Genomic DNA, 25,402 nt, shown 5'->3' with positions numbered 1-25,402 from the left:
GTAAGCTGCTTTCAAAATTCTCTCCTTCTCTGTTTAAATTACTTCAGAAACAGAATGCCACACAGGCTGGAAATCATGAAGTCAAATCAAAAAATGGTGAAATGTCCAGCAGGTCAGGCAGCTTCAGAGAGTGAAAGAACGGAGTTAAGGGCCTGTCCCACTTAGGCGATTTTTTAGGCGACTGCCGACATAGTCGGAGCAGGTTTCCGAAAAAACGGTGACTGGACTCCCCTACGACAATGTCTATGACAACCTACTACCTGGTAGACGTCAAGCTACAGCAAGCTACCGACAACCGGTGACCCAATCGTCATGATTTAGGACTCCACCTACGACCACACGAGCACCAACCTACGGCAACCGAAGTCAACCTTCGTCCACCCGCGACAAGCGACAACTGAACACAACTAAAGACATTTCACGTCATTTTGGCCTCCAAAACAATGGAATCAGCCAGTTTTCTTATAAAACGGGTTGCAGGGTGCGGTTTCCAATCTTCCTGCATCGTGTCTACCAAGGAGCAACACCAGAGGGCATAGCTCTCACAAGCAGAGGAAGCCCTGCTGCTTGCAGCCACCCTCATGCTTAAAGATCAGCAAGACAGAGGGACAAGAAGAATGAGGAAGAAGAAGCCCAAGAGATCTGTGTTGTTGAAGCTATTGCCCCTGAAGTGATGCAGGTTGGGTCAGTATGACAAACCGATGACTGTGCTTCAGCAAAAAGATGAGGCTGCCTTCAGAAACTTCACTAGGCTCCCCACTGATCTGTTTCAGGAGCTGGAGACACGGCTGGGCCCTGTCCTGGAGAAAAAGTGGGCCTCCATGAGGAAGCCACTGGAACCAGGCCTGTGCCTAACCATCACCCTCCGCTACCTGGCATCAGGAAACTCCTACAAGAGCCTCTCCTACAGCTTTATTGTGGCCCACAAGGTTGTCCGAGAGAGCTGTGAGGCCATCATCAATGCTTATGAAGATGAAGTCATGAACTGCCCTAGTAAACCAGATGAGTGGAAAAGAGTAGCGCAGGGCTATGATGGACCATCCACCACACGTGGGCAGTTGACGGGAAGCATGTGGCCATCAGGTGCCCACCCAAGGGAGGTTCTATGTACTTTAACTACAAGAAGTTCCATTCCATCGTACTCTTAGCTGTAGTGGATGCAAACTACAACTTCCTGTTTGTGGAAGTGGGCACACCTGGCAGTGCCGCAGATGGTGGGATCTGGAGAGAGACCTCCCTTGGGCAAGCACTGGAAGAAGGAAGAGCAGGCTTTCCTGATCCAGAACCTCTGCCAGGAGAAGACGACCCTGACATCCCCTACGCACTGGTTGGTGATGACGCCTTCCCACTCAGGTCATGGATGATGAAGCCATCCCCTCACAGGCGGGTGTCAAGGGAGCAGAGGATCTTCAGCCGTCCAGGGCTAGGAGGGTTGTGGAAAACGCCTTTGGCATCCTCGCCAGCAGATTCAGATGCTTGTTGACTACGATGGAGCAGGAGCCCAAGAATGTGGAGACCATTGTTTACGCAGCACGTGTCCTCCACGACCTGATCCATACCAAAAGTGCAGCAGCAGCAGCAGCAGCAGCAGCAGCAGCAGCAGCAGCAGCCATGGTGGGGGGTGACCGAGTGGACAACCAGACAGGCAACATCACACCAGGCTCATGGAGAACTGCAGGACAGGCTGCATCGATGGTGGCACTGGAGAGATTGCCCGGAAACACCTCCAACAAGAGAGCCAAGGACCAGAGAGACCATCTCTGCACTTACTACCCCTCCAATCTAGGCAGTGTACCATGGCAGAACGACATGATCCGAAGACCAGCAGCAAACAGCCCACACCGCAAACGGACGCCCACCACTACAGGAAGAGAGTCCACAACACACCACAAGAAAAGGCCCTTTTTCAGGGCCACCCACATCCTCCCAAAAGAGTTTAATTTTCAATGCAGTACAATGCTTGTGTTGGTGTTTGTTTGGAATGGGGCTTGGGCCTTGCCCTTGGGCTGCCTCTTCCTTGTCCTTGGAGCCATGTTGCACTATCCAATGGCCAATGTTCCCAACACAAAACGCACAATGTCCACACACTATAGTCGCCTGATCACGTGGAACGTTTCCCACCGAGGCGCCACTGTTGTAGCCTGGCGTAGCTAGTCGCGTCATCTCTCGCTGGTATGGTCATAGCTTGTTGTCAGTATGGTCGTACATTGTCGTAGATTGTCGCCGATATAGGCGTAGATGGACTTCATTCATCAGCATCGCGACTGGCTGTTGCAGCTTGATTTCTGTGGACTTCTATGGATTGGTTTTTCCAATGCCTGTCGCTACTTGACTTCTCGTGACATCGGTACCTGTCGCCGGTTGACATAGGGTGACGTAGGTAGTCAACGGGCGACAACCTACGTCAACTAGTGACAACCTACGACAGCACCTACGTCAGGAGAAGTCAAGCTATGCTCATTGGCGTCAAACCCACTGTCGCTGAAAATGTTTGAACATTTCGAAAATTCAGCAGAGACCAGAAAGACGCTACGACTCTTTGGGCGTCTGAGGAGACTACTCACAACTATTCAGGGGACACCCCGGTGACCATGTGGCGACAGCCTAGTCGCCTGTAGTCACCAAAAAAGGTGCCTTAGTGGGACAGGCCCTTATGTCTTTCAGCTTGTGTAGGAAGGAACTGCAGATGCTGGTTATACTGTGAAGATAGACAGAAAATGCTGGAGTAACTCAGTGGGCCAGGCAGCATCTCCGGAGAGAAGGAATGGGTGACGTTTCTGGCCGAGACTCTTCTTCAGACTGAGAGTCAGGGGAGAGGGAGTCTAGAGGTATGGAAGGGTAAGGTGTGAAAAGGACAGATCAAAGCAGTCCAATAGCATGGTACTGTTGGAAAGATGTGACAAGTGGCGAGATGGGGAAACCGACCTCTTTCTCTGCACGCGATGTCCCGATGCAGCAGCACTGGTGTGAGGAAGGGATAGGAGATCTGATGAAAGGTCATCCACCTGAAACACCAGGACTGTGTCATTCCTCGTTTCATTCCTTCAATCTCTTTTCCTTCTTATTGTTACTGCACTCAGTTTGCTGCAAGCTGCTCAGACCACGTTTTCTTACAAAAGAGAAACAGCTAAAGATATCCTGATAAGCGTTACTTACTTACTTACTGCCTATTATGCCTCCTGGCATGTAGGGAAGCAGCGTAGGTTCTCCACTCAGTATTGTTGGTCCCTTCAGTTGCTGTTTCCGTAACATATTTGTTTTACGAGACAGGGTTGTCAGCCCTGTGCTCAACCTCCAACCTGGAGGACCAGTGGATCGCTTTTTGTCTCATCTCTAACCTTCGACCTGTCCAGCATGGGAGACCCTAACAGGAGACAAATCTCCCGCTGGCATAGCTCTAGGGGTCACTGAGACACACAAGCTCCTCGACCACGACAAGGTTGCAATCCAACTGATAAGTGTGTGGTGATGTATTTGGGGATGTGGGAGGAGGTGGTCACAGGGGAAAAACACATACAATGAATAGTAGGGCCCTAGGGAATATTGAGCAAAAATGGGATCTGGGTGTCCAAGTCTAAAGATCTCTAAAAGTGGTAACACAGGTGGATAGGGTGGTGAAGAAGGCACATGGGAAGCTTGCCTTCATCAGCCGAGGCATTGACGGTAAGTGCAGGGAGGTCTTGGTACAAATCTATAAAACAATGGTTGGGCAACAACTGGAGTACTGTGTGTGGTTCTGGTCGCTGCAGTATAGGAAGGACATGGTTTCACTGGAGAGGCTGCAGAGGAGATTCACCAGGATGTTGTCAGGGATGTAACATCGGAGAGAGCCTGGGGTTATTGTCCTTGCAACAGAGGAGGCTGAGAGGGGACCTAAATTATGAGAGGCAGAGATAGAGCAGATTGTAAGGATCTTTACCCCATATCAGAGGGGTCTATAACCAGAGAGTATAGATTTAAGGGGTGAAGGAGGAAGTCTAGAAGAGACCTGAGGAGGGTATTTTCCCCAGATCGTGGTTGCAATCAGGGGCACATTGCTTGAGAAGATTGTGGGGGCAGCTACTCCCACTAAATTTAAAAGGCATCGGGACAACACTTGAATCCCCAAGATGGCTATGGACCAAGTACGGATAGAGGGGATAAGTGGTTTTTTGATTGTTGGCATAGACATGGTGGGCCAAGGACTTGCTTTGGTGCTGTCTGAGCAGTGAACAGGATGGCAAATGCTGTGCCTCTATTCAAGAAAGGCTGTAGGGAAAAGCCTGGGAACTACAGACTAGTGAGCCGAACATCTGTGGTTGGAAAGTTATTAGAGCATATTCTGATGGATAAGATACATGAATTTTGATGGACAAGAACTGATTAGGGATAGTCAGCATGATTTTGTATGTGGGAGGTTGTGTTTCATGAATCCGATTGAGTTTTCTGAAGATGGCTGATGAGGGCAGATCAGTAGATTTGATTTGATTTGATTCAATTTCTTGTCATTGCACTTTTCAGTGCAACAAAATGGTTTAGCCTGCAGTCATAACATAGAATAAATAACAAAACACACACTCAACACAGTTTAAAGTCCTAATGTCATTGTCTCTTCCCTCCTTGCTCTCCCTCTGCGCTGAGGCCTCCGATGTTGTGGCCCCGCCGGGTGATGGTAAGTAAGTCCCGTGGCTGAATTCGAGCTCCGCAAACGGGCCGGTTCAAACTCCGCGGCCTGGGGCAGTCGAAGCTGCCGCCCTCCAGTCCAGCGGACGCAGCTGTAGTTGCGGGAGCTCCGGAAAAACAAGTCACCACCTGCGACCTGCGAGCTCTCGATGATGTCGTCCACTGGCCCGCAGCCGAGCCTCCGAGGCTCCAAAGTCGGGTCGGAAGTTGGGTCGTACCGCAACCACAGCCACGAAGTCGGCCTGCCTCGCGTTGGTAAGTCCTTGCTCTGCCTCCGCAGCCTCGAGGTCGGTCACAGTTGGAGGCCGCGAGCTCCGCGATAGGCCTCAGCGCAGACGGACACAGAGACGGGTGAAACGGCAAGAAAGGTCGCATCTCCCCCCCCCCCCCCCCCCCGAAGGAGGAAGAGTCAAAAAACATGTTACACCCACCCCCCCGCACATACACAACTAAATAAACCAAAATAAACTGCAACAACGGGACAAAAGAAAACAAAAAACAGAAAAGACAAACGGACTGCTGGCGAGCCGCAGCTGCAAGGCAGCGCCGCCACTTCCGGAGTTCTATATGTTGTATAGACACATAGAAACATAGAAAATAGGTGCAGGAGTAAGCCATCATCCATGGCTGATCATCCAAAATCAGTACCCCATTCATGCTTTTCCCCCATATTCCTTGATTCCGTTAGCCCTAAGAGTTATATCTAAAGGGCCTGTCCCACTTGGACATCATTTGCGCGGCATGCAGATGGCACGCAAAAATTTTGTACATCCCAAAATCCTGGGGCGCCGCGCACGACTGCGCATCACTGCCTATGTCACCACGCACCATGCGTGCGTAATGCGCGCCATGCACGCATCGTGCGCTGTGACGCATAAATGATGTAGCGTAGATTACGCGCAAATGACCCCCATGTGGGACAGGCCCTTTACTCTCTTAAAAACCATCCAGTGAATTGGCTTCCATTGCCTTCTGTGGCTAGAGAATTCCACAGATTCACAACTCTCTGGGTAAAAACGTTTTTCCTCATCTCAGTCCCAAATGGTCTACTCCTTAATCTTAAACTGTGACCCCTAGTCCTGGATTCCCCCAACATCGGGAACATTTTTCCTGTTTCTAGCCTGTCCAATCCCTTAAGAATATTATATGTTTCTATAACCTTCCCTTTCATCCTTCTAAATTCCAGCCTAGTCGATCCATTCTTTCATCATATGTCAGTCCCACCATCCCGGGAATTAACTTGGTGAACCTATGCTGTCCTCCCTCAATAGCAAGAATATCCTTCCTCAAGTTAGGAGACCAAAATTGCACACAATACTCCGGGTCTGGTCTCACCAGGGCCCTGTACAACTGCAGGAGGACATCCTTGCTCCTACATTCAAATCATCTCGCTACCATTTGCTTTCTTCACTGCCTGCTGTACCTACACGCTTACTTTCAGTGACTGATGTACAAGGACACCCAGGTCTCGTTGCACCTCCCCTTTTCCTAATCTGACACCATTCAGATAAAAATATGCCTTCTTGTTCTTTCCACCATCTCATATTTATCCACATTATACTGCATCTGCCATGCATCTGCTCACTGACCAAACCTATCCAAGTCACCCCGCAGCCTCATAGCATCCTCCTCGCAGCCCACACTGCCACCCAGCTTTGTGTCATCCACAAACTTGAAGATGTTACATTTAATTCCTTCATCTAAATCGTTAATATACATTCTATAGGTGGATTAGTAAAGTATTTGATAAGGTTCCACATGGTTGGCTGCTCTGGTCTGGAAGGTTGGAGCTCATGGGATCCAAGGAGAGACAGCTGAATGGATAGAAGATTGGCTTCATGGAAGGAAGCAGAGGGTGACGGTGTAAGATTGCGTTTCGGACTGGAGACCTATGACTAGTGGTGTGCCTCAGGGTTCGGTGCTGGCCCCATTGCTTCTATATCAATGATTTGGATGGCAACATACATGGCATGATTACCAAGTTTGCTGATGACACAAACGAGGGTGGTATTATAGATAGCGAAGATGGTTGTCTAAAATTGCAGCAGGATCTTGATCAGTTGGGCAGGTGAGATGAGGAATGGTTGATGAAATTTAATACAGAGAAATGTGAGGTGTTGAGTTTTGGGAAGTCTAACATGGGCAGGACCTACACAGTGAATGGAGAGTTGACGAGCAGAGGGATCTAGGAGTTCAGGTACATGATCCCTTGAAAGTGGCATCACAGGTAGATCGGGTGATTAAAAAGGCTTTTGGCACATTGGCCTTCATCAGTGAGGAATGTCATTGAGTATAGAAGTTGGGAGGTCATGTTGCAATTATACAAGATGTCAGTGTGGCCACATTTAGAGTATTGTGTTCCGTTTTGGACACCGTGTTATAGGAAAGATGTTGTCAAGTTGGAAATGGTGCAGGGAAGATTTACGAGGATGTTGCCCAGAATCGAGGGGTTGAGCTATCAAGAGGTTGAGCAGTCTAGGACTCTATTCCTTTGAGAGCAGGAGGATGAGGGGTGATCTAATATTGTTGACAAAGTCATGAGAGGAATAGATCGGGTAGACGCACCATATCATGCCCTGGTTTATGGTGAGTGGGGGAAAGATTTAATAGGAACCAGGGGGGTAACCTTTGCACATAAAGGGTGGTGGGTGTACGGCACGAACTACCAGAGGAGGTCATTGAGGCAGGTACTATCGCAACTGTTCAGAAACATTTAGACAGGTACATGGACAGGGATATGTGCCAAACGCAGGCAGGTGGGACTAGTCTAGATGGAGCATGTTAGTCGGTGTGGACAAGTTGGGCCGATGGGCCTGTCTCCACGCTGTATGACTCTATGACCTTCTATGACTTTATGAGTACAGCACAGGAACAGGATCTTTGACCCACCATGTCTGGTGCTGAGCATCATGCCAATTTAATCTGCACACTTGCCAGCAGGCGGTGTATTTTGCTCAGTGCCCTGCCTGTTTGTGTGTCTGTCTAAATGCCTCTTAAACTGTTTCCTCCACTTCCACTGGCAGCATGTTCCAGATACGTACCACTCTGTGTGAAATCCTGCCATGTAAATCTCCTTTGAATATTCCATCACTCACCTTACAGGCACATAACCATATAACAATTACAGCACGGAAACAGGCCATCTCGACCCTTCTAGTCCGTGCCAAACACATAATCTCCCTAGTCCCATATACCTGCGCTCAGACCATAACCCTCCATTCCCTTCCCATCCATATAACTATCCAATTTATTTTTAAATGATAAAAACGAACCTGCCTCCACCACCTTCACTGGAAGCTCATTCCACACAGCTACCACTCTCTGAGTAAAGAAGTTCCCCCTCATGTTATCCCTAAACTTCAGTCCCTTAATTCTCATGTCATGTCCCCTTGTTTGAAGTATTTGGTATTTCCACTCTTGGAAAAAGGCTCTGGCCATCTGCCCTGTCCGTAACTCTCATAATTTCATATATTTCTAGCAGGTTGGCTGTCTTTCAGTCTCCAACGCTCCAGAGAAAACAATCCAAGTTTGTCCAGCCACTTCTGATAGCTAACACTCTTTCATCCAGGTAACATCCTGACGAGCCTCTTCTGCACCCTCTCCAAAGCCTCCACTTCTTTCTTCTGATGTGGCAACTAGGGACTCTATAATACCCAGCAAAACCTCGTCAACAGTTTATGTACAGGATCAATTACTCATAGCAGGTATGGGTTCTGTTATTCTGACACTTTTGTTTTTCTCACCTATGAGGCAGGAGCGGGCTTCAACCATGCAGCTTCTGAGCCTACTCTGCCACCCAGTAAATGGCTGATCCTTTACATCAGCTCTGCTTAGTCACCCAATCCTAAATATCGTGCCCAGAATACGTTGACCTCAGACCTGAATGCACTCCAAACTTATCATTTGCAGCTCTTTCTGATTTTATAATCTACTGTCGAAAATAATTTATCCTTATCACCATCTAAATAGACAACTCTTTATACTGACACTATGCCCTCTAGTTTTGGACTTCCCAGGCCTAACTAACGCCTTCCTGGCATTGATCCTGTCAACTGCTTCCCTGAGTCGCATGTGTTTCAGTGGGATATCCCTCTCATTCTTCGATACTGTGGGGGGCAGGTTTTGTGCTCGTCACCCCTTCTGTGTTGTTTTATCAAACAGAAATTCAACTGGGATTATTTTTGAGCACTGGATTTGCACTTAGAAGATAATCCTCTCAAGCATTGCTACCACATTGCTGAGTTTGGCCAAGTAATGAGATCAGCGGCCTGTGTGCTTTTCCAGTCGAGCGTCTTCTTAGAGATCAATGAGGCCGTTAGCGCAAGCAAGGTCAAGCTTAGGGGGAGAGGTCCTGATATCCCCATGGACTGAAGCGCAAAGTGACTTTTGTGCAGGTTTTCTTTGAAACGCTCACTCTGTCCTAACAATGCCTTCACGGGTAGATTCTGAAGTCTTTAGACTATATAGATATACAGCACAGATATATAAACAGGTCCTTCGACCCACCGAGTCTGCACCAACCAGCGATCACCTCGTACACTAGCACCATCCTCCACAATAGGGACAATTTATAATTTACAGAAGCCAATTAATCTACAAACCTGCACGTCTTAGGAGTGTGGGAGGAAACCGCAGCACCCGAGGAAAACCCACACGGTCACAGGGAGAACGTACAAACTCCGAACAGACAGCGCCCGTAGTCAGGATCAAACCGCGGTCTCTGACACTGTGAGGCAGGAACTCTACCGCTGCTCCACTGTGCCAGCCTACAGTCCTTCAGCAATGCAGTATTTCTGCAATATAAAGACTCTTCCGTTTGCTTTAAGATATATCCTGCACCTGGCTCATCCAACTCAAAGCCTTTGGAGAGTTGCAGATTAATTCTGGATCTGTCGCTAGTTATCCGAATACGTGCAGCAACGCCATGCGAGCCAGCGGCAGCTTTGCATAAAGTAGTGCAGGCAGGCTATTCGCTTTTGGTAGTCTATCCAATCCCTAAAGGTGACAATGTAGATGCCCGCTTCAACTAAAACAGCTTACTGTAAACAGCTAATGAGCTGATGTGCAAGCAAAGTATAATCACTGGCTGGTGACACTCTTGTGTTTTGCTGCAGTAGATACTTGCACCACCCTGAATGCTGCACAATGTGGCATCACATATTGGTAATTACATTTCCAATTATTTGGCTGCAGAATATCTCACGATGTTTCCATGTTGTGCACTCTCTAGCATTGTGAATTTTTACACCGGCTACACTGTCGAATGGTATCCTGTTCAGTAGGGGTGTGTACAGTATTACACAAGTTTTTTTCAAACACAGTGAAATGGAGTTTTTAGTTTCATGGGCCTGCCCCACTTACGCGACTTTTTCAGCGACATGGGTCGTTACAGGTCACTGAAGATGTTTAACATGTTGAAAATCCAGCGGCGACCAGAACAAGGTACGACTCTTTGGGTGACTACTCATGACCATACAGGCTTCACCCCGCGACATATCTAATTTACATTAATTGTAGGCCTGTGTGGTCGTGAGTGTTCAATTCTGTCATAAACTCAAAGAGTCGGTGGCGTCTTTCATGTGTTGCCGCTGAATTTTCAACGTTGATTCGCGCTGGACGGGTGCCGGCAGTGCCCTCAAATGCCGAGAAAAATACTGCGGGATATAAAAAGCCCAAAATGAACTACTCGCTATAGATAACTTGATATATAGGGTTATATACATGCCCCATTTAATGTAAAAATAAGGTACATACCTTTAATTGTTTGCTTTATAAAACCCTGGGGCTGCGAGAGGTTGCGGAATCAGACAGTAATTTAAAAACTATTATAACTATATTATCGAGGCGTATAAAACTAATAATACCTTTTGCGACCGGGTCTTGCAGCGATTTTTCGTTAATGATTTACTAGGCTGAACATCTGCGATTAGTACAGCCTAGTAAAAATCGCGTTTTAAACCCGCCCCCTCCAAACAGCGCCAAAATCGCGGACCTGGCTGAGGGCAGATTCCCAATGACGATTCAGGTAGGTTTTGTAACATACCTACACTCTCATTGTGAATTTTTATACCGGCTGCACTGTCGAGTGGTATCCTGTTCAGTAGGGGCGTGTACAGTATAACACAAGTTTTTTTCAAACACAGTGAAATGTAGTTTTTAGTTTCATGGGCCTGCCCCACTTACGTGACTTTTTCAGCGACATGGGTCGTTACAGGTCACTGAAGATGTTTAACATGTTGAAAATCCAGCGGCGACCAGAATAAGGTACGAATCTTTGGGTGACTACTCATGACCATACAGGCTTCACCCCACGACATATCGCCAGGGTGTTGCCTGTGTGGTCGTGAGTAGTCTTCTCAGTCACTCAAAGAGTCGTAGCGTCTTTCTGGTTGCCGCTGAGATTTTCTACAAGTTCGGCGACCTATGACGGTTTCACCGGCAGTCGCAAAAAAAATAAGTTTGGACAGGCACTTTAGAGAATAAAATTGCCCTGTTTGGGAATAGTAGCCCACCGATTCGCACTGACTGTAGATCCCCATGAACACTATTGCTCTGCATACACTGCTTACACATTAAGGAAATTTATCATTAGCTCCAAGCCCAATTAACCTACAAACCTGTACAACTTGGAAGTGTGGGAGAAAACTGAAGATCTCGGAGAAAACCCAGGCAGGTCACGGGGAGAACGTAAGCGCTGTAAGGCAACAACTCTACTGCTGTGTGTTACTGTGCTGTATTATAAGCATTCTGTTCCTGAGAACTCTCCAATGTTTCCATAAGTCGGTGTAAACCAGCAAGTCTAGAAGTGGTTGGCATGAGGGTCCTTCAGCGAAATATCTGAATCTTACAACGATGCTGTATTTGATACTATATTTAATTATGTTAAATATCCCTGCATATATATAGCTAGTGTCAATCTGTTCTTTAGATTCAGATTAGTTTATTGTTACATACACCAGGATGCGATGAAATGTGATGTTCACAGGCAGCTTCAAGAGTAGACAATATACTGCAGATGACAATGATAGATACAACAAGATATATTGCTATTAATGCAGTAGATTTCTACAAGTCTACAAGTTTCACAAAACTCAAATTAAATAGAATTTGGGGCTGGAAACTATTATAAGAATAAAATTGCCCTGTTTGGTGAATAGTATCCTTTATTAGACTGTGTAGTTACCCATACTCTATTGCTCTGCATAAACTGCTTATAATTCTTGAATTTCATCGAGTAGCTTCTGTTGCCCTTAACATTATCCATAACTAAACTAATAGAACGTGAAAAGACTCTAGATGCGCGGTTTGACTCAGTGCTCTGATCTGGGGTCATCCTGGCCGGGCTCCTCCTGGTCTCACCACGCCCTCACCCAGGCCTGTACGCTGCTGCACCTCTTTCTCAGGCCCCGACTTGCATTTCATTCTTGCCTGAAGAACAGCCACCGTGACATATACTCTGAGGGGTGAAACACTCTAAAAAGCTGGAGAAACTCAGTGGGGGGGTCCTGGCCGGGCATCTATGTGTCTCACCAGGTTCAAGGCCTGTGCGCTGCACCTCTTCCTCCTTCTCCGAGCATTTCATTCTTGCCTGAAGAACATATACCGTGACATATACCGAGGAGCAGTTGTCACTGAATAACAGTTTGCATTTTCCTATCTTAAAATATTCTTCAAATAATTACGAGAAGATTTGAACAAATCTGATCTTCTTTGACCTGGGAGCTCCAGAATTGGTAACACAACCTGTTTCTTTGAAATGTCAAGAGTTTGTGTTCATCTGGAATGATGACTGAATAAAATCCACTTCCAATGACAACACACAGAGGACGGATGATACAAGCAGTGCCTGGAATAACTTCTTGACAGGATAGAAGAAACGTTGGATGGATGCCAGGAATATGGCTCAGAATTAAATCTGTTTTCGATGTCGAGCTGACATGGCTGCACGCTAGCTACGGAAGGGACCTTGTCCTCAGTGTCTTCTCAGATGAGCTGCACGCACTGTGAAGCACAGTGATGGATCAATTATACTTCAGTCACCACCATACCAGTGTGCTTTTAGTAGGATCAATGGGATTTCAGTGTTGAGTGCTCTTCTTAATTTTACATAGCGCTCCACATCCCCAGCGATGAGTGCTCCACTGTACAGGCTTTGCTTCTTGCATAAGCTTAATCTATCTGTGAAGATAGTGATAATGTGGATGAACTTTGCTCATCTCTGGTATTAAGCATCCATAAGAACTGTCACGTGGGCCGGCTGTTTGAAAGCTTTAGCCTTGCATTGGTTCTCTGCTCAGTGCCCCACCCCCCACCGCCTTCCCCTGAAACAGAGTGGATACGAGGGGAATAATGAATATGTGTGTTGCAGGGACAGGATTCGGAACGAGATGCCAACCTTTTCAGTCCTCTACAGGGGAGCTGTGATCATTAGCAGGTAATGGATGAGAATCTGTTAAATCGACCACTGCCTGGTTGGAGTGTTTTCTTGTCAAGTCAGTTCTCATAGGAGTCTTCAATTCTGATTTTAAAACATTTAAGCAGCCGTGGGCTTCAGTGTTGCTATGGTTTAAACCGTGATCAAACTCAATCAAGCACTTTCTTTGCTTATTGTTTTCTGGCCCGACATTGAGCAAATCAGTGGAATGTGAAGCCCAGCTCTCGTTTCGTGGAGCTGATAGTTTTCATGGTGTTGTTTTGGGCTAATTAGAAATGCCGCTGCTTTGACTGGAGTAAGATGTGTGGAGTCATTAGTTACCTCATGCAGATCTACATCGATGCAGCAAAGGTTTTACATTGTCGGGGAAACTTCTGAGTGTGATTTCTGTACGCTGAATCCTGGAGGTTATTTTGTGGAAAGATTGAAAATAAATGCTAAGTAAGCAGCGTGCTGTCTCGGTGAGCAGAGTATTTTGGTGCTAATCGTAGGTCACCATGGAATGGACTTATCTAGATGAGGTTAGATATTCTCTAGATGGACACACAGTGCTGTAGTAACTCAGCGGGTCTGGAGAAAAAGGATGGGTGACGTTTAGGGTTGGGACCCTTCTTCAGACTTTTTTCGCCAGAGATGACGAAATCAGAGAGAGTCCTGTAGATAGTGACCTGTTGCGCATCTATGGTCAAGGGGTAGGTAAGAGGAGGGGTCCACGAGCTGGCATCTGGCCTCAGCACCGTCGTCTGAAGAAGGATCCCGAACCGAAACGTCACCCATCCTGTTTTTCCAGAGATGCTGCCTGACCCGCTGAGTTACTCCAGCACTGGAGTAAATCAACATCTGCGGTTGCTTGTTTCTACATTGAAATATTCTGTAAAGACGTGGTTGTGTTCCCCTACCTAAAATTGGGGAGAGGGGGGTGGAGGGGGGGGGGAGGGGGCGAGAGGGGGGGGGGGGGGGGGGCGGGTGAGAGAGGGGCGGGAGAGAGAGGGGATGGGAGGAGAGGGGGGGGGGGAGAGGGGGAGAGAGGGGAGGAAAGAGGGGTTGATTGTGGGTTAGTTATCTAAAATTGGAAAATTCTATGTTCATGCCGTTAGCTTGTACCCAAGTGGAATATGAGGTGTTCTCCTCAAGTTTGCGCATGGCCTCACTCTTGCAGTGCAGGAGGTCCAAGGCAGAGAGGTCAGCATGGGAATGATAGGGGAGTTAGAATCATGAGCAAGCGGGAGATCCAGCAGGCGTTGATGGACCGAGTGCAAGTGTCATGCGAAACAGTCACCAAGTCTACGCTTGGCCTCACCGATGTAAAGGAGGCCACATCAGGAACACTGAATGCAGTAAATAAGGATAAAGGACTGACTTCCCTTCCCAATCCCATACCGACCTTCCTGTCCTGGGCTTCTTCCATTGCCCGGGTGAGGCCATGTGCAAACTGGAGGAACAGCATCCCATATTCCGCTTGGATAGTTTTAGATCTAACGATACAAATATTTAATTCTCTAATTGTAACTAAGTAACCTAAAAACAACCCACCCCCACTTCTCCCCTCCCTTCCCTCTCTTCCCTGTGCCCCACCTAGATTAACATTCATTTCTCCCCTTCCCCCAACCCTTCCACCTATACTCTGTCCTCTTCTATATCCTTATCTCACACCTTTTGTGTTTTCATCTCCGGGTTTTGTCAAAGCAACTGTCTAGCAAAACTCCCCCTCACCCGTATCCACCTATCACTCACCAGAATGTGTCCTGTCTCTCATCCCTTCCCCCCACCCACCACAATCAGTCTGAAGAAGGGTCATGACCTGAAACATCACTATCCATGTCCTCCAGAGATGCTGCCTGGCCTGTTGAGTTACTCCAGAGCATTGTGTCTTTCTTTGTAAACCAGCATCTGCAGTTCCTTGTATCTCCAGGTTAGTTCCATTGTCTGGAGTTGCCATCATGAGCCTTTGCGATTTTTATGATGAAAAAAAATTTGGCCAAGCTTTTGGTCACTTAATTTGATGTTGTGAATATATAGTCAGATTATGTGCAATTACTTTCTTGCAAATTTGTGTAGGTTTTTTCAGTACATTTAAAGTTCTGAATGTAGATAGAAGTTCTCAGCAAGGTAGAGAGATTGCAGACATTTTTCACAAGGATGGTGCTAGAACGGGAAGGCTTGATTTATAAGGAGGGACTGAAAAGGCTGGAACTGTTTACCCAGGAGTGTAGGAGGATCCCACCAGCCCTTATGATAGTTTATGAGGGGCAATGGTAAAGAGGATGGTTACAGTCTTCTTTTCAGAGTAGGGGAATCTAACATGAAAGGGCATGGGATTAAGTTGCGGGTAAACGATTTAAAAGGGACCTGAGGGGCAAGTTTTTTAGAAAGAGGCCCCCATGGGTGGAACTTGGGGGGAGGGACTCAATTCCCCCCCCTCCTTTTTTATATCCCCCCCCCCTCCCCCCTACACACGCATCTTACTATAACATCCTCAGGCCTGGGGAAGACTTGAGAGACAGTTAAAGAAGGCCATAAGTAGTGTAAATTAAAATAGATATATATTTGCACCGAGGCCCAACATCGAGGAGCTGGCGGCCTTCGGAGGCTGTGGTGGCATTGCGGCTGCAACTCGACTTTGGAGGCCTCGACTGTGGGCCCAGAGGACGGTAACTTGCAGTTCCTTGGTTGGTGACCGGCTTTTGGGAGTTCCAACAACAACAGCAGCTTCATCCGTCCCGAATCGTGGGGCTTGAATCGGTCCATTCGCAGGGCCTTTCATTCCCCGGCTCGGCTTAAAATCGGCTGCGGGACCTACCATCGCCCGGCGGGGGCTTCAACATTGGGATCCTCTCAAAACATGGAGGGGGCACGTCCCCCCGGGATTTATGAGTATGAAAATAGCTGCCTGAGGAAGAGGTAGAAGCGGCTACAATTACAATGATTAAAAGATGTTTGGGCAGGTACACAGATAGAAAAAGGACAAAAAAGAGGCAGGGGGGACTAGCTCAGGAAGGCACTTTAGTCGACATGGGCATGATAGGCCGAAGAGCCTGTTTCTCTGCTGTATTACTCTGTGAACTGGTGCTTTTATCACCCTACCCTGGGGATGTTGTGTTTGGCTTCAGGACTGCAGTTCCCCGGATTTAGTTTGGAGATACAGCGCGGAAACAGGCCCTTCAACCCCCACCGAGTCGGCACCGACCTGCGATCCCCGTCCATTAACACTATCCTACACACACTAGGGACAATTTACACATACACCAAGCCAATTAATCTACAAACCTGCACGTCTTTGGAGTGTGGGAGGAAACCGAAGATCTTGGAGAAAACCCACACGGTCACGGGGAGAATGTACAAATGCTGTACGGACTGCACCCGTAGTCGGGATCGAGCCCGGGTCTCTGGCGCTACAAGCGCTGTGAAGCAGCAACTCTACCGCTGCACCACTGATGTATTTCCTCCATCCTTTGTGGTAAGACAGCTTCCTTCCCCAGAAGGAGCACTCTTTCAGCGGAAACGACCATGTCTTTCATTTTAGATTAACTCATATTATTGAGCACACAATACACTGAGTTATTTGCTTACTTTTGGCCAGTAGAGTTCCAAAACCTATTTGTTTGGAGTTGGACACACCTTGTTCTGCAGGCTTGCGTGCAATAGTTAGTTTCATCCATGTTTTCACCCACGGAGTGCAGGTGGTTTCAGGGTGACATAACGAAGGTTTATAAATGTTTGAAGGGCCTGGCTCAAGTAAATGGCCACGGGAATCTAAAACTGAAAGGCATCCTTTTGTCCCAGATTATTAAAAAATGTTTTTCTTTTATTTTTGAATTTATTTTATTAGGAACAATTGTACAGGGAAAGGCGATCGACATAACAGTTATACAATTATTGTACAGCTTCATTTTTAAAGACAGAACCTAAATTTTGGCAAATTGCTTCTGAAGATCTTTAGTAATGTCTTTAAGAATATTAGCTCTTACCGTTTCTTCCCAGCTTTTCATTTCTTTCTCCTTTGTATCACTTCTCGCAGCCATATCGCTTGTAGGTTGTTGAGGTTCCAGCTCCTCTTCCAAACTTTCAAACGTGAGTTCAGGGGTAGTTTCAAGCTCATCAAGAGCTTTTTGGAGCTGGAGACTGATTGTAGTTTTCTTGGGTCCTCTCTGACCTCTTCTCTTTCTCATCCAGTTTTTACGATAAGATCGTTTTAAATCCCAAAACCACCAGTACCGTTTGATGGAGTCAGTACCCTTGACGTTCAGCTAACCTGATAAGAATTTTTAACTCGATCCTGGCATGGGAGTCGACTTTAAACGCGATTTGTCTAGAGGAGAGCTCAGTGCAGCTGCCTTCACTGCTTCATAGCAGCCACCGGAAGTGAGAAAGACAGAACCTAAATTAAAAAAAAAAAAGAAAAAAAAGAGAGAAAAAAGAGAATGAAGAAAGAGAAATAGAATAAGATAAAGCAAGAAAAAGACCCCTAAGCTATCAAAGAAGTGCAAGAAAAAAGAAAAGAAATAAGAAAAGAAAAGATGGAGATATACCTTCCCCCCCCCTCACCCATTCCTGGCATCAGGTTTAAAATTGTGTTTAACTATTCTGTTGTTGCAGAAATTCAGTAAAAGGGAACCATGTCTTAAGAAATTGGTCTGCTTTATCTGCCAAGACAAGCCTAATGTTTTCCGAATGTAGTGTCTTGGACACATCAGTAATCCACATCTTCACTGTAGGGGCTGTTGTCTGTTTTAGGCCGTAATTGCAGAATCGTCTTTGGATTAGCGTTAATTTAGAGCAGGCCTCTGACATACCTAAGTGATTTTAATACAGTAAAAAATCTTTAGTGATACAGCATGGAAACAGGCCCTTCAGCCCACCGCGTCCATACTGACCAGCGATCACCCGTACACTAGTTCTATGCTAGACACTAAGGACAATTTACAGAAGCCAATAAACCTACAAACCTGCACATCTTTGGAATGTGGCAGGAAACTGGAGCACCCGTGGAAAACCCACACGGGTTGCTTTATGAAAAAAACTTGGGTTATCTTTCTTAAATCTTTTAAATATTTACATGCTGCATTAAGGACTATGGTTTCTCATTTTTTATGATCAAGGACAATATCCAAAGCACAGCTTGATACTTAATACTTTGATGCTTAAATTTAGACACATTATTGGTTTTACGATCACCATAGTTTGGGGCCCCATATCTGAGGAAGGATGTATTGGAGAGAGTCCAGTGGAGGTTTACAAGAAATAGGAATTCTTTCCTATACAAGAATGAAACTGGGGAATATTGGGTTAACATACGAGGAGCGTTTGATGGTTCTGGGCCTGTACTTGCTGGAATTTTATATTCACAGCGTACAACTTGAAGATTATGGAAAAGCTTTCAATAAGCAGGAGTGCCCACTTTCTACCGTCATTCCAGTATGTGGTCCCATTAATTTAATGAATCCCTTGGTCAGTGATGACAGTAATATCACTCCAAATCCACCCTCCATCCTATTTAAGATGTCAATGAAGGCTCATTTGGCAACGGTAATGCTACTGAATGTTAAAGAGGGATGTTAAGACTCTTTATCGAAATGGTCATTATGTAGTAATTATAAGATACAAAATATTACTTGATGTGCAACTGCAAATATATGATTTTTTTTTACATCGGTTGGAAGCTGCATACTAAATCTCGTTGCACTGACGTGCAATGACATTAAAAGATATTATTATTATTATTATTCTTCCAGGCTTTGCTGCCCTCCTCAGCTACTGTTACATATCTGGAAGAATAGTATAGAACAAACATCCCTATATTTTTTCCTTTTAATGATGGGAGCTCAATGAAGCAGCAGTTGGAGCTTAGAACATTGCCCCAAGAAACTCCTACAGAAATATCCTGAGCAGTCATGATCGTGCCCAAACTATCAGCAGTCTTCACATACAATTCCAACTACTGGAGAATATTTCCTTTTATTCTCTTTGACATGGCTGGGTAGATACCAAAGTTGTACTGTAATGATACAGGTGGTGACTATAAGGCAGGTTTTCAATCACAGAAGCATGCTGTCATGGCTCAATTTTTGCTGCATCTGGTTCTTTATCGGTTTAGGTTTATTATTGTAGTGTGCACCAAGATGAAGTGAAAAGCTTTTGTTTGCATGCTATCCAGTCAAATGGGATAATACTATACACATATAATCCAGCTGAACACAAAAGCAACATGTAGAACAAACAAAAAATACCTGTGTGCACAATAGAGTTTCTCAACAGGGGGTAGGCTGGAAAATCTGAACTGTACCCTAGCTTATGGAATGACTGTTCAGAAATCTGGTAACAGAGAGGATGTAGTTATTCCAGAGTCTGGTGGTACCCACTTTCAAACTTTTGAAAAGTGTTGACGGGAACAGGTAGAAGGAATAACCCGAGTGAAAAAAGTCCTTAATTATGGTCACTTTCCCGAGGCAGAGTGAAGAGTAGATGGAGCCAATGGTGGGGAGTTTGGTGTGTGTGATGGACAGGGAAAATGTACAAACACCGTACAGACAGTACTCGTAGTCAGGATAGAACCCTGGTCTCTGGCGCTTGTAAGGCAGCAACTCTATAGGTATGTTACAAAACCTACCTGAATCGTGTCTGAGTATCTGCCCCACCCCGTGTGCGCGATTCTGGCGCTGTTTAGAGGGGGCGGGTTTAAAACGTGATTTTTACTAGGCTGTTGCAATCGAAAATGTTCAGCCTAGTAAATCATAAACGGAAAATCGCTGGAAGGCCCCGTCGCAAAAGGTATTATTAGTTTTTATGGCCTTGTATAATAGTTATAGTAGTTTAAAAATCACTCTCTCAACCCGCAACCTCTCGCAGCCCCAGGGTTTTATAAAGCAAACAATTAAAGGTATGTACCTTATTTTTACATTAAAAGGGGCTTCTTAAGAACCCTGGATATAAGGTTTTCTATAGCGAATAGTTCATTTTGGGCTCTTTATATCCCGCAGTATTTTTCTGGGCATTTGAGGGCACAAATCCAGCGTAATGTGAACGTTCTAAACCAGCGCGTTCACAGGAACCCACTAGAAAGCCGATTTAAATTGACTTTAATTTACAGCAATTGAACACTAAATTCCTTCCATTTGGCCTATAAATTGATGTAAATGAGATTTAAAAATCATGTTTTATAGTGAATTATTTGTGAATATTATTTGGACACTTGGGCTATTTAAAAATGTTAATCATTTATTAAGAAATTGATAGATGTTTAGATCTAGTAATTGAAGTTTGAAATTAGCTACAATTGGGTAACTAACTAATTATATGCTTTAATTTCAGGTCCTACAAGTAAGATTATTTTATATTTGTTTCAGAATGCTTCAATCTATGATAACTGAAAATTTCATTCAGTTCTCTTAATTTTTAAGAAATGTATGGGCTTTTGACTGTCCTCGATCACAGCTTTTTTGTTATGTCCATAGAAAATCAATAGGGAACAAGATGCTAATTTCCGAGTATGAAAATGGCCATAACTTTTTTATTACTTAAGATATGAAAGTGAATTAGGTGTCAAATTAAACTTATTGTTATGCGTTATCTGATGGGATAAATTGCAGACTTGATTTTTTAAATCTCAAAATTTTGTATCATTGCTAAACTCTTTCGGTGCGTCAGTGTCGCCCTATATCACATGTACATATATTAGCTCACAGAGTCAATATTTAAAAGCGATAAATACAACAATGCCTGAGCATTCTATTCTGCGCTCTGCATCTTTCCTTGTGCTCTACCCATTGTGAATGACTTTGGCTTGATTGGATTATGTATATCTGATTTGTATGGCTAGCTCCCAAAACAAAGATTTTCACTGTTCATTGGTACACATGACAATAATAAACCTAAACCTAAATAAACATCAAGTGCAGAACAGCAGAATGGTACAAAATTGTAATGCAATCCGAAAGTAGTGCAAAAAAGAACAATAATGGAATAACTGATTATGGTAGAACAGTGGTTCCCAACCTTTTTTTGGCCATGCCCCACCTAATCACCTCTAAAATCCTGATGCCCCCCCCCCCCCCCCTTGCTTTCCCTTGAGAGAAAACGGAGGAAATAGATATTATAAGGGTAACTTAGCAAAAGCTCTTTGAATCGCATTTCTAAATCCAATTCAATAAATAAGGTTCTCCCATGACCTCGCGCGCTTCGTGCGATGTGCATGAAGAGCGATGGCGCGGTGATTATGTAATAACTACACAATAAAGACCTTTTTTACCCCAAAACAATTATTTACTCAAAATAACATCTGAAACATAAACTGCATATGTTTACCTGATGGAAAATCCAAAAAAATTAAAATCGAAAATTTGGACCCAGACCTCCTCAGTTGCGCTCAATTGCCCCCCTTAAAAATCAAATTGCCCCCCTGTGGGGCGTACGCCCCACGTTGGGAACCACTGTGGTAGAATTAAAGTGGCTGTCCCACTTGGACGACCTAATTCGCAAGTTTAGAAGAGTTTAGGAGAGTTTGAAAAAATATCATGTTGAAGTCGTCCTTCGACCTCATTCGACTATGTTGTAGACCTACTTCGGCTAGTTTCTGGAAAATTGAGTGGAGAGCGAAGACGACGTCCTTCGATCTCCTTCAACCTCCCTTCAACTATGTTGAAGACTATCTACAACTACCTTTGATTACCGTCAACTACCCTCTATTACCCACGACTAACATGCCAACCTACTACGACCTACTTTGACTAAACCTACAAGTGTAAAATATGTATCAATTTTTTTCCATGGCAACCTTTTTTTACTCGCGGGCATTTTTCAACGTGTTGAAAAATACGCCGCGACCTAGCTGAGGCCTCCAGTACGTGGGGACTACCCTCGGTCATGAAGGAGAGTTACAAAGACCTCCTAGGTCCTCGCTTCGACCATGCAGCGAGTGTGAGTCGAGGGCAAACTCGCCAGAACTTGCGGATTAGATCGCCGCAGTGGGACAGCCCCTTTAGAGTACTTAGAAGCACTTCCAGGAATGAGTTGTGAAAGTGCAGATTCCTTCAGGAGTTTAATAGCAGCGGGAAAGAAGCTGATCTCAAGTCTGGACAAGAGCTTATGTCCTCCTGTATCTTCTCCACGTTGGTAGAAGGGACAAAAGGGAATGGCAGGGGTGGGAAACAATAATTTCAGCCTTACTCATGCAACACCCCACAACGATGGGCTGGCTGGGAGACAGCGACGGGACCTAGGCTGTGTTTACCACTCTCTGAAGATTCAGGCAGTCAAGAGCAGAGCCCTTACCACAGATCCCTTTAGTATATTTTCAACAGAGCATCTGTAGGAATTTGACAGAATCCACATGATCTTGCTGAATGTTCTAAGAAAGCAAATATGCTGACTCAGTTTTGTCATCATTAATTCAGTGTGATGGGACCAGGTTGCTGTTGATATGGATGCCTAGGAAGCTGTCTACCATCTCTACAGCAGCTTAATTAATAACGACAGGGTTGTGTTCAACCTCTCAAGTTGACAACTTGACACTGTGTTCTTCATCTTTTCCCTGCACTTCGTCTCACTGTTGTTGTAGATTGGGCCAAAAACAGTGACATCATTGGCGACTTTAAAGATCGTGTAGGCGTTTTACTGGACCACACCGTCATGGGTGTAGATGAAGTGGAGCAAGTGAGCACACAGCCCCCAAGGGGCAGCAGTGTGGAGGATCAGGGCGGAGTAGGTGTTGTGATCAATTCCAGGTATCTGAGATCTACCATTTAAGATGTCCAGAAGTCAGTTACAGATGGGGACCATAAAGCCAAGGTCCTGAAATTTCGGGACGGCCTTATTTGGTGTATGGTGTTGAAGGCTGAGCTGTAGTCAATGAATAGCATCCTGACATAGGTTCTCATTGTCACGGTAATCCAGGGCTGAATGCAGTGCAGGAGAGATGGTGTCCTCTGAAGCCCCATTATTTGCTGTTTACAAATTGCAAGGGGGCAGGATTGTCAGGAAGATTGGCACAAATGTGGGCCATAACCAACATTTCAAAGCAGGCCAATATGAGAACTGCTGATTCAATTCAATGATTCAATGATACATTATTTCTACACGTACCTAGGCAGGGCTGGATTTACGTATAAGCTAGACAAGCTTAAGTTTAGGGCTTCAAGATCTAGGGGGGCCTCGGCCCGCTCCACCAAGGTGTATAAAACTTTTGATATTGTGGCGTTGTTACCAAAACCTACCATCAGTGGCACTGTGTGCTAGTGGCATTATAAAACCTACCATCGGTGGCGCTGTGCTTGGATTTCCAGAGGCTTTGGTGGTGTGGGGGGGGGGGGGCGTGATTAAAATGCAGGTGAGGTTTATGTATCGTTGTGGAGAGGAATTTGCTCGAAAGATGCTTGGAAGTGCAGGACAAAGCAAAAGGAATGTAATTTATTTGACCCTTTTCACCCGCCGCATCGGGCCTACCCACCTCCCCGCCACACCAGGCCCTATCCACCTCCGTGCCGCACCGGGGCCTACTCACCTCACTGCCGCATCAGACCCGAACCTGGCCGCCCCACTGCCCATCTGCCCACCAGGACCTCCCACGCTTTGCCAGCTGACCCCCGCCAGCCCACCGCCCTCCGGCAGCCCACAGCCATTGCCTTACCTGCAGCCTGGACTCAGCACCGGGCCTGAAGTTTCCAAGCTGCAGACTGCAAATCTTCTGAGTTTGACTGCGCTGGGTCCTAGTGCTAGTCCCCCCCAACCCTGGTAACATCAGTGGCTGTTTCACTGGGTCTTCCCCATTCTCCTCAAAGCATGTGACCCCAGCTTTTCCCCACCCACACTACAGTCCTCATACCCCCCTACCCCCTGACCACCCACCACCTCCCCACTAGACATTGCCTTGTCCTCAGTCCACTCACCCGCCTTCCTCCGGCTCCAACCCCCATCCCTGCTGTGTGTTCACCATTCCCCCTGACCTCCCCCTCTCAGATACCAAACGCTCTGTCCTCAGCAGAGTCTTCAGCTTTGTCCCCCTCCGTCCCCACCTCAATGGGTTCCGCGCCCGCCGCGATTTGGAGCTCTTCTTCCGTCGCCTCCACCTCCCACCGTTCTTCCATGGGAAGGAGTCCTCGCCCCCATTGATGATCCCGTTTCCCGTCCCCAACTTGGACCCCCCTCATGACCATTGGTACAATGAAATTTGGGGGTCACCATCCGACGTCGGAACGGGAGAACATTCTCAGCGGCTGGGAATTCCGAATCGGCCACTTCCTACCGGAGACCGCAGCTCCCGCAGTCCACAGGCTGAACTGGGCGGAGATTCACACTGGTGGCCCTCGGCAAAGGGTTCCCAGGGCTCCGGGATATTGAAATCAGCACGGCCCGAGGCGGGGAGCTCCGCAAACCACAGCTCCATGATGTTGAAGCAGCCGGCCCAACGCTCTAGAACTTCAAACGGCGATCCTGCTAAGGCATCGCCAGCACCGCGGTGAATCCAATATGGATTTTAAAACCAACTGTTTAATGACAACATACAGTAGGATCTAAAAGTGTCACACTGTCACTGTTGGGTAGTCATGATCCTCTAGTCGTAGGGTGGGGGATTGGGAGGGGGGGGGCCTCACAAGTGAAATAGCTTAGGGCTTCTCTTCATCTAAATCCGGCCCTGTACCTAGCTACAGTGAAATGTTTTGTTTTGCACACAACCTGGTAAAATCATACAGCAGTCTGTAGACAAGATTCGCCATGTTTCTGGTACCGACAAAGTTACAGAAGTTCACTGAACATTCATGTCTTCTCCCTGCCGCTGCTTGTGACAGCAGGCAGGCCCCTGCCGGGTCCCCCCTTTGTTCTTGGTGCCCCCCCCCCCCCACTGGATCCCCCGTCGTTTTCGGTGGCCCCTGTCGAGATGGTCCAACTCGCTCTCGACGGTCCACCTGGAATGATACAGGTTTGCCTGAAGCAGTGGGTACAGGGGACTGCTGAAGGGAGAAGTGTCAAGGGCCTGTCCCACGAGCATTCGACTGCATGCGGCAAGCGCGACCTAATGTGGTCGCTTGAGCCGTACGGCCTCGCGGGGCCGGTCCCATTTCGATCGCCGGAGCCGTATGGAGTTGTGCGGAGCTGGTCTCGACATCGCGCGTGGCTCCGAAAAACTGACACTGTCCAAAAATTCCGCACGGCAACGGCCTGCCTGCCCGCAGCCACATTGAGGCCGCGCGCAGTGCCTCGACGGGCATACGCAGTGTCTTGATGGCGTACGCAGCGTCTTGATGGCGTACGCCTAGCGCGAACTTCCCAGCGGACTTCGCTCGAACTTCACGTCAACTCGTACGGGTTCACTCG

General features: G+C 46.5%; 1 protein-coding gene across 1 annotated transcript in view; it reads left to right on the top strand.

Annotated features, from left to right (window-relative positions):
* The first annotated feature begins 1,356 nt into the window (after nt 1-1,356).
* si:dkeyp-72e1.9 (syntaxin-binding protein 4) overlaps nt 1,357-25,402 on the top strand; it is a 101,325-nt gene continuing 77,279 nt past the window's right edge. Inside the window, exons 1-2 of the mRNA XM_055651915.1 lie at nt 1,357-1,564; nt 22,650-22,815. Coding sequence (XP_055507890.1) covers nt 1,357-1,564; nt 22,650-22,815 — 374 coding nt within the window. The remainder of the gene's footprint in view (nt 1,565-22,649; nt 22,816-25,402) is intronic.

The sequence above is a fragment of the Leucoraja erinacea genome, chromosome 20, assembly GCF_028641065.1.
Source record: "Leucoraja erinacea ecotype New England chromosome 20, Leri_hhj_1, whole genome shotgun sequence".
Taxonomy (NCBI): domain Eukaryota; kingdom Metazoa; phylum Chordata; class Chondrichthyes; order Rajiformes; family Rajidae; genus Leucoraja; species Leucoraja erinaceus.
The sequence above is the reverse complement of the archived record's forward strand: the minus strand, read 5'-3'. Positions and strand labels throughout refer to the sequence as shown.